Source organism: Acromyrmex echinatior, chromosome 1 (assembly GCF_024713525.1).
Source record: "Acromyrmex echinatior isolate Ae372 chromosome 1, ASM2471352v2, whole genome shotgun sequence".
Taxonomy (NCBI): Eukaryota; Metazoa; Arthropoda; class Insecta; order Hymenoptera; family Formicidae; genus Acromyrmex; species Acromyrmex echinatior.
Genome location: NC_141852.1, coordinates 9,397,621 through 9,416,821, shown reverse-complemented (window position 1 = coordinate 9,416,821; position 19,201 = coordinate 9,397,621). Strand labels below are relative to the sequence as shown.

At 36.2% G+C, this 19,201-nt stretch overlaps 1 protein-coding gene across 3 annotated transcripts in view; it reads right to left on the bottom strand.

Annotated features, from left to right (window-relative positions):
• LOC105146578 (pseudouridylate synthase RPUSD2) overlaps positions 1-19,201 on the bottom strand; it is a 176,675-nt gene that overhangs the window by 24,270 nt on the left and 133,204 nt on the right. For all 3 annotated transcript variants that reach the window (XM_011056923.2, XM_087407553.1, XM_011056922.2), the window contains one exon: positions 8,139-8,361. In XM_011056923.2, the coding sequence (XP_011055225.1) occupies positions 8,139-8,361 (223 nt within the window). The remainder of the gene's footprint in view (positions 1-8,138; positions 8,362-19,201) is intronic.

The window sequence follows — 19,201 nt, the reverse complement described above, 5'->3', positions numbered from 1 at the left end:
AGGGACAAGCTTAAAATTTCGTATTACTGATTCATATAAATTCTAAATTGTGATATATATCTTTCGAAAAATGTTCATTATACTTTCATAGTTAAAAAATATTATTTTTAATAACATATATATTAAAAATTTAATTTAATAAAAAAAATACCTTTTCTTATTTATCTGTTCTAGTTTTCTTTGTGGCTTATTTAAATACAAAGGCGAAATAATAAGAATGAAGTAATAGGAACAGTTACTACTATTCAAACGTAACCCTAATTAATACTATTTAAACATATTTATTAAAATTTAATATATTTTTTTCAGTATACTATTATATTGCTTTAACATATTTCAGTTGCGCACCCCTGTTTCTCTAGCTCCTTGTACCACCACGCCGTCACGCGTCTTCGCGATCGATCTTCACGCTGATTACTTTTCATTCGTGACTCGGCCGAATCCGTCGAGAGTCGATCAGAAAGCGGATATTAACCGGATTACTTCTTCAACAAACATTACGACCAGACCGACGCATTCCGCAACACATTTTGTAAGACGTTCCGCGAGACGTTCCGCGTTGGAGAAGATGGTGACATGGTCGATATTGCGAGAAGAAGCTCGGAAAGATTAATCGTTCAGAGAGCAGCGAGATGAAGGTGAAGAGACGCGTATCTTATTCAATGCACCGCATTCTACGGTCGATGCATCGACGGAGACCAACTCTCCTGCGAAATTACACGGCGCTGACGGTAAAGCGAATCGTTCGCCTACGGAGGGGTTCTTCCGGCTAATTGAATCATCCCACCTAATTTCCCGCATCACCGGGAAAGACGCGAGAGAGCGCCCGTAACAACGTAGGTAGACCGGGACGATCCCGAGGAACGATCCTGAAATGAAGGCCAGCAACGAGCAGACTCGACACTCGTCACGCCCACGAGTTTTCTCCAAAGACCCTTTTGAGAGGCTATTCTGGACCATCGATCGCGAGTACCACGAACATCGGGACATTAATTGAAAAATGGCAACGGAAAACGACGCATCTCTGCCACTCTGAAATTCTCGACATGCTCCACTCGTGGAGCTATGATTTCTGACAATACATCGAAAGCATGCTTGGCAGACCTTCAGATCTCTATCTCTAGTTTGAGTTAATAATCAGCTATTCGCTCACGGCTATATTCAACAGATAATAATCAAATTTCCATAATTTCCATTCTAATTAACATAGACCTTCTGCTTCTTGTACCTAAGATAAGAAAGAAAAACTTTTTCCTTGTTGCTCGGAGCGAATCAGGGACGTGTTTTTCTAACGCGAATGCCTGAAGAAACACGATAACGCGCTATGATGCCTATCTTGTTACATTAATTATCATGACAAGACATTCACGGCGATTAAGCATTCACGGAATCGATTAATCCTCATTCTCGAGAGAAAAGGACTCCCATCGGCGATTTGGCGTCACAAACATCGCGTTGTTTACCAGGTGATTCATGACTATTTTAGGAAGCGATTTCCCGGATTCATGCAATCGGAATCAGAACGTCGCACCGGTGCCGACATATAGTGATGGATGCCCGAATGGAGCCGATTGCGAAAGGTTTCGCGTTATCCAGCTGTGTTGCCGAAGTGTAATTGCAACATCGACGATTGTGTCCTTCGCGTATCCATCGAACGTGCGAACGACGTCGTGTCCTTCGAAGCATCGGTCGCTGTTTCAACTTTCTCGCCCTCGAGGCGAGATTACCGAAGTCGTCTCTTCGCCGCGCTTCCTTTCCTCTCAACCGACACGAATTCTCCCAAGGGAAGACACGCTGTTAGAAAGGAAACACCGGAGTCTTTTCTTCGTCTTCGGATATTCCTGATTCTATGACAGTGATCAAACGAATTTAAACATACAATGTTAACTTAAAAGTTTTCGAGAAAAAAAATCGGTGCGATAAACGTTTGCAGCTAAGAGGTGTAACGTTTTTGAAAGGAAGAAATTAGAAGAGCGAAAAACAATCTAGCCCGTCGTAATTTTATTCTTCAGATAATTAAAAAAAAAATTATGGCACACTCACAAGTAAACCTCAGAGAACGTCAAACGCTGACTTATATATCAAAGTATGAAGAAATCTGTTATTAATTGTAATTTAAATTGGATGTTTCAATAAAAAAGTACTTTTTTTATTTTATACACATTTAAAGTAGTATTTCTTAGGAATATAGTAAATCTACAACCACTTTTTTAAAGCTCGACATACATATTAAACATATTAAATAATAGTTAATAATATGCAGTTAAGAAACGGTTCCATTTGCAAAAAACTTTATTTTTGGTCCACTCAAGTTTTTGTTAAAATTTTATGTTGAATTTTTATGAGTGTTAATTTAATTCGATTATGTTATTTAAATATTTTATGTTAAATTTATATTTAACATTCTTTAATGTCAAAATAACACAATTTATATATGAATGAAATAAATGAATTAAATAAATGAATTAATAACGTAAAAATAACGTATTTTAAAACGTAAATTCTAAGATAGAATTCTAAGTGTTAATTTATAATAAATGTTAATTTTACTTTTAGAAAATATGTTTCTACAGTTTGCTTATCAATTGTGTCAGTATTACATTTTTGTGTTATACACAATATTTGTGTTACTTTTTAATATTCATCTTGTGTTAAATTAACATAAAAAATTGCATAGACCATTTGAAACTTGTGAAATGCGTTAATTTTAACATAAATTTTCCAACTGTGAAGATACAATTATTTTTGCAAAAACAATACAAGAGTACCTAAAGAGTACCTACTAAGAGTACCTACTGGTAACGCAAAGTGGGGTATTTCTTCGATGCGAAAATTCACAGTGCGTTTCCTCAAGCGTATTCTCGCCAGAAAATGTTCTTTTTCCGTAAGCGCCGACTCGCTCGCGAAATTTGCGCGTCGCATCTACGCCGTAAGGATCACGAATGCGTATCGAAACATGACAACAACGACGTAACGTCACCAACGGCACAGGTGGTGTCGCAGGCTGCCAATTTACTTTCCATCCATCTCCGCAATTGTTCGGCTATCGTAACAATCCACAGTCGGTTCGGCGATGTTGCTCCTCCCTACTCCTCCCCAATATTTGTATTCTTTATGCAACACGCGCGTAACGTAATTGTTCCGATAACGTAAATATGTACGGTAGATATCGCTGCTGGTCGCATCATGCCGATGCGTATCGCGGACTCCCACAGCTGACCTAGATTATATTTGCCATTTTAATTGTGTCCCGTGTTCCCAAGTACAGGATAGATAACGTGTCTCGCGGTATCACGCGACAATCGACGATGTTTCGACATTCGATCAAGCATTTTAAGTTGCTTTTCCTTTTAAAAGAAACAGGTAACACAAGTGTCGTTCTAGTTTTGTTATTCATTGAAGAAGAATAGAACGACATTTGTGTCAACTGTATCTTCTAAAAGGAAAGCAGCTTTAATTACGAAGAATCACCCGATTGTTCACATCTACGATGAGGTCCGATTTCCACGTCGATCGAAGGAGAGTTTTCCAACCTTATCTCAGAAACGCGCCTTTTTCTAAATTTCCTAATGTCACGCCACACGAAAAGAAGAGCTTGCTGGAATATCTAAACATTTAGATAAATATAGATCTGAAAATAATTTTATTGGACTCAAAAAGATTATATAACTCAAGTTGGTTGAATGTCAAAATTTTTTATGTTATCATACAATTCCTTACATAATTAATTTCATGGTTCAACGAAATTTTTCAAATCTATGTACTATTAGATATCATAGGAACAATGATAATCCTTTTAAGATAAATAACATTTTATTATTTTTAATTTCCATTTAATTTCCATTTTTAAATATAAAACAATTCATTTCTGTAATTAGTTTCAAAGTAAACATTGATATAACATATTATATAACGTATATACTTAGTAAATAATAAATTTAATTTGAATAAAATTTAATTCCTTGAGTTAAAGTTCATTATTTTAGTTAAATTAACAATATATTGAGTAGGAACAGTGGCGATACAAGTACGATTAAAAATAACTCAAATTAGATATAATTTGACATTACTCTTTATAGCTGAATCAGTGGATAATCTTTGATTATCAGTCCTAAGTACTGGTAATTACTAAATTCACAGTGAAATTCAACTAAAACATTAATGAAACATAGAATCCCTAACTAATCTTACTTTAGTGTATATAAATTCAATGCATATGCTATTAGAACTACACTAACGTATAAATATCGATATTTTTTTTAATTACATAATATTCAAACTTTCTTTTCCAAAGAAACTTTTTTTTTGAATTTCACTAATTAGTCAATGGTATACTCAATGGAGACTAATATAATTTGATAGCCATTGATTCAGATTTAGAGAGTATGAATTTAACTTTAAATTTTGGAGAGCTAAATTTTTATCTAGTTCAATTTTATATCTAAATTTTTAGATACTTCAGCAAAATCGTCCTTTTTGCATGAATCTCATTGTTTATTACTGACGACTAGGCGGCTATCCTGTACTCCGGCCTTCACCCGGTTAACTTCGCTTTGCCCATCGGAAATTCAATCGACGCGCAAAAACTCTGTACGGAGATACATTTTAGCGTTGTCAGCTTGGACGTCGACATGAAAAATCGACGTAGAGAAAAAAAATATCGTTCTCGTGAGCTACGAATTAACTCCGGAATTTGCCATTATAACGACGATGGAGACACGCGGCGAAATGTAGGACACGAGTGGTCCGCGTGTCGCGAACGCGCGTCTGAAAAGTACAATTGCCAGGATAATTGCTGGAATTAGCATGCAAGCGGGCAGACTGTATTAGCGGCGTGCAAGACGTGAAATAATTTAATCCAGCTTCCGTACGTCAGCGTCAACGAGAACTGCTGCACTCGTGACAAAATGATGATGGAGGAAAGAGGGAAAGAGAGGCTTATTTCATTCGCATTTTTTTTTTCTTCATTCGAAATATGACGTATTCATCTTTTTGCGAGACGTTTGCAGAATTTCGAGGCTCCTTCGCGCGCTATATTGGAACGACGAAGTAGAAGCTACTCGACGCATCCATGTTCCCTGCGATAACTATGCTGATATACCTCGTTGAGCATTGGCGCGTTTAAAAACGCGCTCGAGAGCGAGAGAGCGCGGCGTGTGCACTCATGGCATATTAGATTCTTATATATCCGTGCCAAGGATAATCACATGAGTCCCGGCCATGTGGTTCCCGGCCTCGTGCGCACGAAGAGGATCCACCGAGGCTGCTCTTATCTACACTGCTTCAAGTAAGGAGAAGCGAATGATTTACGAGTTCGTTGGACCTACCGCCGCGCCTTTCGACCGCACGCCATCGTTGCGCGCATTTCCTGCGCGTTACATCGTCCTGGACTTTCCTCGATCGCATCCTGTTTGATTTTACAAAGCCAAAAGACCTGCCAGAAGGTCAAACTTTTTCCCCAACACGGAAAAGTGAACATTTTTTGTATGCACACAGAAAAATATATCATTCTACTGCAAAAAAAAAATGATTACTCAATTTATTTTCTTCCTTTTAAGTAACGGTTATATATATTTTTAATAAAGAATATTTCCTTGATAATTTTAAAATATACTTATTACTTACAAATTAAAAAAAAATTCATTATTATCAAAACGAAAATTTTTTAAAAATATATAATTGATCGAAGAAGCGGCTTTATATAATGACTGAATTGAATTAATTTTAATTTAATGATCTTGATTGAAGTATTAAACTTATCAAGATTCAAAATAAATTTGAATAAATTTGAATAAATTTGATGCTTGTGATAAACTTATTATACAATAGATTTACTGACATTTGAAGTATATATTTGAAATAAGTAATTATCATTTACATACAGTAAGTATTTTTCTGTGTGTGCTTTTGAGGCTTCCACGGGTATTTACTTCAAAGATGCCAGAAGGTTTATGGGTTATCGCCATGTCGTAATCCATTGCTAATGACATTAGCAATGGATCACGACACGGCGATAACTCGCAAACTCTCTGGCATTTTTATGTATGTAGATATGTACATATACACACGTAGAAAAAAATTTTCACTTTTCATCTTTCCGCTCAAGATAAAAAATTGAATGACTCCCTGGTTTACTTGAGGCATCCCGAAATATTACAGACAGTTATGATAGGAAAATGTGAATACTCTCGGCTTCCGTCCATCTTCCCGCATTACGAATAACGGATGTGCTCTGGCGTGAGCGAATTAAACCGTTTATATACGGATTATGCATTTTAGACTTCTGTTTCAAGCACCAATGTAATCCCGGCACTAATCCGATGTTGCCCGCTTTAGCCGAGCCGCTTTCCACGCATGCGTTTCCGTCTCGTGTAAATCAACTAAATTTGATCCGCATTAGATACCTTCCCACATAATATAACGTAACGCGCAAACACAGCTCACACCGGGCTAGCTGTCGATCGTATTTCGTTACGTCATACCACCAGCCTCGCGGATATAATCGTTAGACGAGAACATAGCTAAAAATCTGTGTGTAAGCTAAGGATAATCCTTCTCAGTGCGATATAACTTGTCGATCACAATGATACATTACGTTTTGCGCGGATGAAACAAGCTTTAAGCGGATAACCCAGAAATTCCCGAAATTAAACCCGATCTCATTTGCGCGCGCCTGACAAGATTCGCCAAATTCCCGGGGCTCTTCTGAAATCAAAGTAAATTCCTGCGGAAGCTAACCTGGATTTATACGGGGCCAATAGGCTTCGTTAAATATGTACGCCGGAGTTTGCCCAACGTCGGCCGAAATTCCCGCGTCGACCGATAAACAAGCTTCCAACCAAGAAAAAGTGGATTTAAAACGGTACCGAGAACCCAGCGTTATACGTAGCGTGCGCCCTATATAAATGGATAAAGGTACGTGCCTTTTATCGAATAATAAGTACAACACACTTTAGTATTATGAAATGCCATTTTAAATATGTACCTGAAATCTACTTAATTTTGTTTAAAAAAGAAAAGAAAAAATATATATCGAATAACATCCACTTTTATGTGTCGCAGTATTTGCGTATTTGCGAACCAAATATAAGTACGAATAATTAAATACACGAAAAAAATGATTTTGTTGAAGTACTTAAAAAAGCTAGATATAAATCTGAAAATAATTTTGTTTATCAAAATAATTATGTAGAACGCTCAAACTCATTAATAGAATGTTTTTGCATTGTCATCAATATTTAACCTTAGAACAACATTGCTATTAAGTCATACAGTATTGTTATCGAGACGCAAATTTTATGTATGAAGAAATAAATCTCTCTTGATTAATGTAACGTACAAGTTTTTTATATTTCACATCATGGTTGTCACAAATTTCTTATCCTAAAATTCCATAATTAAAAAGTTAATCTTTTTCTGATTTGCTGATTAAAATAATATGGAGGAAGGCTCAAGAAGATTGGCAGAATATTAAAATTTTTTACAGCATCATTCATCATGCTTGAAAGTCCTACGTAATTATTTTGATGATGCAACAAAATTATTTTCAAACCTGTATCAAGCTAATGGTGTGATTCAATTAACATTGCAAATGCTTTGAAGCATTATTTGATTGGTCAATTCGTAAAAGTCTTTCTCCTGATTGATCAACGAAACATTTACAACGAAGTGAATCGCACTTAAATTTTTAAAGACTTCAGTCCTTTCTCTAGCAAAATCGTTCCTTTTCGTGTAATTTAATGCTCAATGTTCTTGCTCATTTGTATGTAAAATTTACATATAGATATAGCATTCTAGAATTACTTTCAGATCTACATCTAGCTAAATTTTTAAATATTTTAGCAAATCCATTTCTTTCCGCGAAGGAAATTCAAAGTCTCTAGCGTAGCTTTCTCCTTTAATTCGCAGCTCGGCGTGCCGTTGTCGATTTTCGCGATTCAATCAAACTTTCCAGAGTCAACGATGCTTTTCTCAACAATAGTGGTTTGACATTTGCCGCGAGAAATCGCGAGGAACAGACTATCGTGTTGGCGACGACGACGACGACGTCGACGACGACGGTGACAAACGCTCGCAAAAATTATACGACGCAAGAAAAAGCGATATGGTCGGTTACTTTCAACGGAATGTTCACATACCTATGGACAACGTTAGCCAAGAGATCGTTGTGCCGTAACCTGTAATCGACGTCCACCTTTTGATAGTTGACCGTCAGGGTGCCGGCACGAATACATCTCTCGTATTCCTCAGCTGGATGGGCACGGAATTCCCTCGCGAAGACTTCCAGGATCTTCTCGCCGACCCATCGACCTTTCGTGAATGTCGTGAAGGTAAAATAATAAGGATATACCTTACGGAGACCTGAAACACACAACGCCGAGAATGACCATGAATACCGATAGGAGAGAGAGAGAACGATAATTACTTCGAATTCCGTAAGCCGTCTTTAAATGTCACGAGGCTTAACGGCTTATATTAGTTACGTTACGAAATGATTCGCGCGATTGCCGCAGGCACTCGCCCGCAATTAATCGGAGATTAGCATCCAAGTTGGCGCCCGAGCGTACTCCAAGGCGAACGTGAATTACGAGAATATAATGTCTTCGAAGCGGAATCACATAATAAATCATGGCAACGGATACGTAAAAATGTCGCTGTTATTTGCGAATCTATTATCGTCCTGCTGTCCCAAGGATGATTGCTTTTGCGGGCGAAATTTACGTCAAGATTAACATAAAATCGATCGCTTCTTTCTCTTTCGTATCTTTCCCGGATAAAAGAAAAGGAAAAGGGCATATTTAAATTTCTGGGACATCCTGTTACTCCGATAACGATTGACTTGGAGATTCGATTGCTTCAAACGCTTCTTCTGCGAACGCATTATTTCCTGATTTCGCTTTTTCTTCTCTCTCTCTCTCTCTCTCTCTCTCAAGTGGAAATTAATTCGTCGGTTCGAATCATCGTTACGCGTCACCTTCAAATGAGATTTTCGCTCAGAGAGAAAAGCGAAGCTAGTTGGGAAGTTGATTAATAAACCCGGATAAGGGGAATAATTTTCTCAGCTTCCTCGCGAGAGAGAAAGATCCATCGGTGCGAGGTTAATGAAAGATATACAGCACTTTATAAATTCAGTATATCACTCTCGCTTGATTAAATAATTTGATATCTTTAAAAATTATTCCCTGATACAGACTCATCCCGTGCGCGTTCCTCCGTCTCGAGTATAATTTTACGAGTATTACTCCCGTCGATATTGAAACAGTCAAAATCGAGTGGCGGAACAGATATAAACGTTCTGTTCGTCGTTACCGGCTTAAGAGAGACACTTCTGAGAATTTTACGACCTCGAAATGGCTTCCTTCACTGTTCATCGGCCCTGAGGATAGTTCGCCACGTTTCAGAATGTGCCGAGTCTCACTTGGACAAGTCTTTCGCTTTAGGATTCATGTCGAGCAATTTTGCTGTTATTTTCCGGCGAAAAGAAAATAAATACCAAAAGAAGACTTGATTAATGTCCCGCCGCGCGTTCGATCGCGTTAAAGGCATTTTTCTCATAAATATCCATTTAGAAAACTTATTTAAAAGACAGCCTGCCTATAGGGAATTAATGGATGTCTGACATTTGAAATAAAAAAATTATTCCGCCCTTCATATTGCATTTAACATAAACGTTTTGTTAAAAAAAGGAGAAGATATTTTTACTCAGTCTCTACAATATGTATTCTTTGATAAGGAATCGCTTCGGTGCTGTCGCAACTTTTAACCGTATAGCCTGGTGGAAGAATTAATTTATTCCAACTAGAGTCGAGTCTTTGCGGAAACAGAAATAACTGGAGTTGTGCGGGCATTACACAAAGACTTTGCAAATGATCGACGAAGGAAAATTGGAGGTAGAGAACAAAAACGCATTCGTGTCAAAGAGACCGCACGCGGTTGTATTCCACCAGATAAGCTGGCAAGGGTTGATGAGGCTTTGTGTAAGATCGAATCGGCGCGGAGAATATCCTGAATAAACAGAAACAGTTCGTGAAGGAAAAGAGAAAACCCTTGTATTCTCGCCCGACTGAAGTTACTTTAATTAAATTGCCCTCAGAATGTCGGCGACGGTACTTGTGCAGCACTCTTCGCCGGAAGTAAAGGAGACGGAGGTCATTTGACAATCGAAATGTCTCGAAAGAGTTAGCCATGCTCTCTCAGGGCGTACGGCAAGGATCCGGTGAACGATTGATCCCTCTCGGGCTTTCGAGCTTTCGAGAAATAGAACCATCGGGACGCGGTCGTTTAGTCAAGAGCTTCTCGAGAAACGGAAGGAAATCGTCTTCGCGCATACGAGGGGAAAAAGGGACGAGAGAGAGAGAGAGAGAGAGAGAGAGAGAGAGAGAGAGAGAGAGAGAGAGAAAGGAACAAAGAATAGGCAGTTTGCTTATAGAAGAAAGGAGAAAGCTTTCCCTCGACATCATCGCGATGAGAAATACATTATCTTCAACGAAGAATTCGCATTATAGAAACGTCAGAAGTGCACGTTGATACGAATTGACAATAAAAAAGATTTGCTACATTGTCGATAAACGCTGCATGGAACATATCCTTATAATCGTTTCAACAATTCTTTGTACGATTTAATAAGAATGTACAATAATCACTAAAAAATATTGTACAGTAACGCCGTAATTAACCGTAAAAAGTCGCTTTTTCCTCGGTTCGTTTATTCTCAGACGATCGTGGATTCTATCGAATTGTCCGTACAATAGCTTAAAGTAATTACGATGCTATTACACACCAATGGGACACGAACCATCGTATTCATTGCAGCGGGGCCAGTAATTGTCCCCGATAATATCGAGGTTGTTCCCGAGGCCCCTCGACATCTTATCCTTGACAACCGCAATACTTTCTTGCTCCCCTTGTTTTTCCCCTTTTGCAATATCTCCGTTTCTCTCCGCGTTTTGCTCTGTAACATTATCCGGCGCTCTCTCGGTTTTCCCGTCGATACTCTGTGCACGGAAAATCCGTCGGCACGCCCGCAGAATTTCGCCACAGAAATCTGTTTCCCCGACGGCGAGATATCCTCTCGGCCCTTGTATCCTACCAACGTACGTGAGAGTTGATTTTCGAGAAACACTGAGCCGGAAAAATGAAAACGTCTGTCGTAAGTAATTTGAGAAAGGAGCGTCTTTCGAGAGGTTTATTGTAAAAGAACGCGATTGAAATCACCATAATCGATAAAGTCGTTCTATTCGATTATTTCTATTATTCAATGTCATTTTAATGATATCATTTATATTCCATACTTTAGCTAATTTTAAGTTGAACTTTAATAAAATTAATCATCAAGATATTCGGCGAATAAAATATATAAAGAATATAAACCAGGTTAAATTATACAATAGTTAACCGAGCTATAATATCAATTTCAAAATTCCCGAATAACGTCATTTCTTAACTTCTATAAAAACGTTTTTAACGCAAACTTCATTGTTTTATTTCTAATATTATTAAAAATATTAATATTATTAATATTAAGTAATTACTTCTATATGTTTAACATGGAATTGCCATTAAAAGTTAAATCAATCTCAAATTTTCACCAAAATAAAATAGCATTTACTCTGCATTTTATTCAAACTCTACTAATTTTGTACAAAAGAGAGTGATTCCTGATATCGATTATCGACCACATCAAGCTGTGCTCTCAGAAAGTCAGGGTAGAAACGAAGCCACGTCTCGTCGTGAGTCAGCTCACGGGTTATGGAGGGCTCGAGGGGTGACCCCGAACCTAAACGTCCCGCCCGTCTGGAACGACGCCTTGTTTTACGAGTAGCAAACCAATGGCGGTGTCGTCGTAGGCCGCTTTGGGTTTCATTCGCTATCGATCGTGCCTACACACAACCTGGCGGCTTTCTCGTGTATACGCACGACCGCTTTTACAACGGGAGTAAACACCCTCTGTTGCAATTCGACTCGCCCGACTCGCATTTTTGCGGCGACCCTTTTCACTCATCCTCCGCTCAAATGCTTTGCGCACAGCTCATCGCGACAACACGACACTCTCGTGACATCATTAACTTTACATTACTAGTGTTTTTTTTAATGTAATTTCTCTCTCTCTCTCTCTCTCTCTCTCTCTCGCGCGGAGTACGAGTATTTCTGACATTCTAATATTATATCTCAATTTTCATTGTTCTGTTTGATTTACAATTAACCCTTTGCAGCACTCACATATGACACCTTTTTAATCTCAGTTTTTTTATGTTTTTCTAACATATTACTACAATAAAAAGAACATTATCAGTGCTTAGAATATCAATTGTTATAAAAACCATGGAAACATACCTATTGTTAACGAAATGTATTTTATAAATAAACAAACTGGAAAAATTCATCCTTTTCTAACAATAAATGTGATTGTGAATCAACAATAACTAATCAACAATAGTTAATTAGTCGAAAATGAAGTCTGAGAATAGCTAATTAGTCGAAAATGAAATCTGAGAAGTTTTTTGGGCCTCTGATTACGAATCTGAAGTTAAAATTAAAAAATTCAAAATGGCGGATCCAATATAGAGGACAAAAGAACAAAAAATTGTTTGATTTCACTGAAACTTGTTACTCGAGAGTTTTCGCGGTTTTTTTGAATTCCTAAAATCTGATATCAGATTCGTAATCAATGACCTCCAAGTAACAAGTTTCATTAAAATCAAGAAATTTTTCACATTTTTGTCCGCCATATTCGATCCGCTATTTTGAATTTTGAAAATCTGAGACCAGATTCGTAATCAATGACCACAAAAAATTCCCGACAAATTTCAACTGAATTCTACGTAAAGAAAAATGTATGCTTTAAACGGTTAAATGGAGATTAATAATATTCTACACGGAAAGAATGCTATTGCTAAAGTTGTGTTGCTTACAAATTGTGTCAATATTATATTCTTTGTTATTAATTTTTTTACATAATATTTATGTTACCTTCTAACATATTCTTGTGTTAAATTAATACAAAAATTTGAGTGGACTATTTAGGACATACGAAATATGTTAAATGTAATACAAATTTTCTACTGTACCTCAAAACCATTCTTTCTTTTAGATAAAAATAAATACAACAAAATTTTGTTTAATTGTGAAAAAAATTGCGCTAAATATGTATATTATATTATTTATATATTTGGAAAATTTACTTAAATCAGATTATTTTGGATACTCCACGAGAGTAATGAAGAATTAATCGAATTATACAAATTGAAGATTTCTCAAAAGTTGTGAAAAAACGAGTATTTTACTCTCTTCTCGGAAAATACTATCGCTTTTTTATTTACAATATTAACATAACAGTGATATTTCAAGAGCACTTTAATTTAAGTAATTTAATAATTAATTGAGTATATCTATTTATTTCTGGATAGAGATTTCATTTATTTATCTACTATCGGATATAATTCACGGTCGGACGAAACAGGATCGAAGAGGACCTCAGCAGTGCAGGAGAAGGTCCCGCGGGAGAAATCCAGCGAAAATAATCGCACGTCTCTGTGAAATTCATGGGCGGTGTACTAGGAGCGTGTACTGTGGATATCACTAAATATTTGACACCGAGTTTTCTGGAGGAGACTGTAAATACCATTTTACGACCGGAAAAATCTTTAATGGCGTTACGCACGATATGTAAATGTATGGTAAACTTGACGTATATACGTAACACAGTCGCAAAAATCCATCGCCACGGGTTGTAAAATGTGTGCGCACGAAATCTATACATGTAAACAGAAACAATCTTGAAATTAGAGTACAATCCATGCTCGTATTCCGCGCTTTAACTGTACGCCCACATCGAAGAATTTTCTTATCTTTAAATATCGTACAATTCTTCCACTTTTTCCTTTTGCTAATCAAGTTACCTATATAAATTTTGCACCCATCAGGCACACATATTGATTTACTTGCTTACTTCTCGTATACCATGGATTCGTGCGTTTAATATCTCTCGGAAATCGGCCATCTTGTTATACACATCAATCCGTTACATTTTATTTCCTGATATCCATACATTCGAACAAACGGCGATAATAAAATATGATTTAAACCGGTCGCGATCCCACTCTCGAAATACCGTATCGATCTTCACCCGTACATGTATAATTCATAACTCCCTGGCGCGTTTCGCCTTCCACATAAGAAGGAGAGGGAGAGCTTCGCTTCGCATATTTTCGAGAAGTGTGTGTATTTCGTGTGCATATATATATATATATATATATATATATACATACATATATATATATATATATATATATATATATGCATATAAATATTTTATCATCCCAAATCCTTAACTGCTCTGTCCTCAATCATCGAGCTAAAAACCATCAGCTATTCATTTCGCATAACATGCGTATCTCTATATGGGTATACAGGAGCAACTAGGATTGTCCTCGCGGGTGAAATGCGATGCCTACAGAGAATATTATATATCCGACATACACACAGGGTGATCGCAAATACGCATACAGGATCTGCGTGACGTATCAAGTCCATTGAACGGGACGTGTTTCTATAATACTGTAGGAAAATAAGAGAACCGTATAAGATCATTTAGAATATAGCAGCACGCTAAATGCTAGGATTGAAAATGATCCCTAATTCAAATGAATACTGTTAATTTTTTCTGCCAGTCTCTTGGCGTGCGTTTCATTTAAAATAATGTTTATAACGCTCTCGCGATCATAGTTTTTATTTTGATAAATAACAAGGATGAAATGATTCCACGGTGAGCAATGATACTTTTAGTGTCTAGAGACTCTCAAGTAAAGTAGTCTTTTCAAGACAAATATGGCGGCGTTGCAGAAGGCGGAGACTACGTAAAGTTTATGGAAGTTTATATACTCTGCAATAAAGAGTCAAATATTACTATCACATTTGTCTCGGGTGTCCAGACTTTTACTTGAGAATCACTACACTGTTAAATTCATAATGTCAACTTATGTGCAATTTGAGTTATTTTTGAGTAATTATTTTCTCAATTTCTATATAGGTTGTCATTACTTCTACTCAACGACATTCTACTCAATGTCATTAATTTAACTAAAACAATGGAGTTAAAGAATTTAATTTAAAAAATGTATTAAATTTGACTCAAACTTAGTTTACTATTTACTAAAAATATACGTTAATATAAACGTTATTTACTTTGGAACTAAGTAATTCTATCACGGAAATAGATGGATTTACATTTTAATACTCATCAAATTAAAAATAACGAAATGTTATTTAACTCAAGAGATTGGATTCTTTAATATCATTGCTTCTTTAATATCTATCAGTGTATAGGTGTAAGAAATGGAATCATATCTACGGTGAGATCATCAAAGGGAAGACAGTAATAAGTCTATACGCTCCGTATTTATATTTACATATCGTAGATATAAATAAATCTGTGAGAACTCAATTCCGATTATTCTCAATTTTTATTCTATCATAAATTAAATTTTTATCATTCCATCATAAATTAAATTTTTATCTTTTCATTATAAATTATATTCTACACTACATAACAAGAATTTGATTGAGCATCAATCAATTAGTTTTGCATATCTCTTCGAAAAATTCTTTTTTAAATGTACCGTTCAATATCGTACATTTTCGTGACTGAGACGTTATCGCGAGAGCACTTGTGCGAATTTATGGTCACGCTGTATGCAAGACGCGCGCACAATGCTCAATGTGTGTTGTCCCGCGGATCATCGCACTGCACGCGAATTTCGTGTAATCTCGATACTCCGCCGACGTTCGCCAGTAAATTCGGAGCTTGTATTACCGTCTACAAGCGGGTATGTATAATTCGCACGGAGATAAGATTAGACGAGTGAATGTGAATTGCGGTGTGTAAGACGTGGAGATACAGGGAGAATTTATCGTAGTGAAACCGGATAATAAGGCATTGTAAAAATTAATCGCGAGATCGACGCACGTTTTCCGCGATGGCAGGACGAGATTTGCACGCTTATAAGAAAAATAATAATACACGCCAATTTTCACTCACGACAAATCATCACTACCGTAGGAAAATCAAAACAAGAAGAGTCATTAAAATTTTTGATCGAAAATATTAAAGATATTAGGTATAATCTCTACAAAAAATGACTGAAATTGGAAATTTATACTTTTTATATAAAAATAAATGTTACGTTATATAAAACAGTTCAATATTTATTTTTATTTATTTTTAATAAAAATTTGGTAGTATTGAATATAACAATACAATAGTTTTGAATAGAAATTTTCTCTTAATTATTTTTTTTTTTAAATATGTCTACTTCTCGTAGAAATAATTTTTTTATTCAGATTCTAAATCGCCGTCAAATTTTTTTATATTACTTTCAAATACAGTATTAAAAAACCTATAATTTTCCATAATATTCTTGTTTTTCATAATATTTTGTTAAAAAATACGTATAATATTATACATGTTTAATCGTATCTTTAATCATTGCGATGTCAGTGCGCGCAGAATTTTCTAGCACACGGGCTGGCCTCCGATCGAGCATTACTACTTACAGAGGAGTAATATACCGTTACGGACCAACCACGAGTGTTTATCTTTCAACAGATCTTGCATAATGATTCTCCGCCGCAATAAACAATCATGTGTTATTTTTGCCGAAATGGGAAATTCCGCGCTGCCTGATATATCACGAGTAATATCGACCGGTGAATGAAATAAAAAATACGTTGTGCCATTAACGCGTTCGCTCGTTAACGTCCGTTCTCTGGTTGATCAAAAAGCTTGTCAACTGCCATTTTTTAAATCATGACATTCCCGGAATAACATTCAGCCATTATAGTACAGCCGCTGAGTGCGCGAAGCTCTGTAGATTTTAAAACGTCAGCCGTGTAGAATATGTAGAATAACGACCGATTTTTTTTTCTTTTTTACGCGCACTACATTGCCCAGACATTTAATCGTGTTCTAAATCTGTCGTTCAATGAGTCGATCTAACGATTACGCCACGTAAGGATCTATAAGCGAATCATTACGGCCAAGTAGTTCATCGTTATACTTAGTCAATCAACGTACAGGATCTAGCTTAGGCTGACGTTTGATATATCGTGCACACGATCTCTGTTTGTCCTCCGCTAAGTACAGGATGAAGCACGAACTACCGTAAACCAACACAAGCCACGCGGTTGCGAAGTTCGACAAATTCTTCGTCACGCACAGGTTGTTTTCGTTAGTTCTACATGAATTAAATATGCAGAACAAGATGCGAGAAGTACATATATATATATGAATATGAATCAGGTTGCTTCTAATACGACGACCTCTCGCAGGTGCCTTTCCTTCGAAAGGGGAAACTTCCTGTTTTTATTTTTTTTTTCCTTTTTCAAATAGAGATCTCTAGTAGAATTATATTAGGTGTTGGAATTAATTCGTAGCGTTTTACAAGTGATGGGAAGTACTTTCATTAATGTATTTTTTAATGCTCATGTGAAATAAATAACATTCTTTCATTAAAAACGCTACGAATTAATTCCAACACCTAATATATACATGACTAATTTAGAATAATATTTGTATATCAATTCATAGTCCAGAAAAGAAAAATTTACTGCTATAGAAATAACGTACACATTCCATTTACTGTTCCCTTTTCCTATTTTTCCGCGATTGGGAAAGTTCGCAGGCATCAAAGTATAAGGAAGCTCGTAAAACACCCGAGCAAACTTATGGTCCTATATCTCGATTCGACGGCAGCCTGACTTCTATTACAGTTACTATCTTCCTTCAAGTATATTACATTGCGAGTTACACAAAATCTCGAGTCACATCGCGCCGTATCGTATCTTCGTAAGCGTCGTCTCTCGACACGTTCCCCTCTCACGTTTTAGAATTTCATTTCTGCTGCTTCGTTAATTAATCAATTAAGCGATTCAGCCGAGCATCGCTCACGTTAATTTCCGATATCCATCATCGAATTCTTCCGTCCCGTGCGGCGCAACGTCGAGATCCAATATTGTAAAATAAATTGAATAGATGAGCGAATGAAATAGATGTGTCACTTTCTCAGGAGAGTCAACGAATAATTAGATATAATATGTACAATCATACATAGAAGAGTCACCTTTTTAACTTAACAAAGCTGTCTATAAAACGATTTATTATATTAATTAAATAAATTAATCATTTAGTAACACTCTTTTTGTAACTTATAGCGAATTCAATTGGATGCTCATTCAACGCATAATGGTGCACATTAAAGCCGTCGTACGCAAATTAAACATGACGTATAAATATGTGTTTAATATAAATATAAAAACGAATTAAACCATGAAATCCTCAATACATTTTATTGTGCTGTTAAATAAAATCTATATTTTAATATTCGAAATATTTGCATTTTATTTTTACTTTTACATAGATTAAATCAGTGGACAATGATTTTAATATGCGTTTAATCGAATTATTCGCTTTAGTTAATATTCAACTAGCATTAAAATCTTGGCTCATAGCACTTTAATTTCATTGTCTAAATAAATTACGTTAAAAGGAAGTTGAGAAACTAGGTAAGTTAGAAGGAAATATTGAGAAAACTATGTTTGAAACAAAAAAAATTGCACGTCGTTAATATATACAAGGTTGGCAAAGTTACTTTATAAGTTATTTATAAGTTACGCTTTAGGGTACTTTATATATGTTTATTATAGAAATTGAGTACGAAAAGTAATACAAAATTAGAGCAAATGATAAAATATAATACAAAAAAATAAAATATCCGAATTTACTGCTCAATTTCCATAATGAAAAGTAACTCATAATTAATTTGTAAAGTAACTTTCCCAACCTTGAATATGATATAACGAAATTAATTTCAGAGATGATATATGTCACGTTAACCGTCCTCCAACTCGAGAGCCTCCAACGTCAGCCAGATAGGACTGTAGAAAATCGCAAGAGCTTTTAGTGAGCAGGTAGGCGTCGAAGAAGCTCATGTTCTCGCAGTCGCGAAGGGCTGCCAGCATATTCTACCTTCGTGAAGAACGTTGGCGAGTGCCAAGATTTGTCTTCGGGGCGGGCTCAAAGCAGTAAGGAGTGTCTTCATAACCAATTAGAGCGACGTTTGTTGGCAGAGTGACGCAAGGAGGTACAATGTTTCTCAAAAAGTTTCCGTTGTGTAGTAGATAAAGCGATTACTCGATGTCATGATTT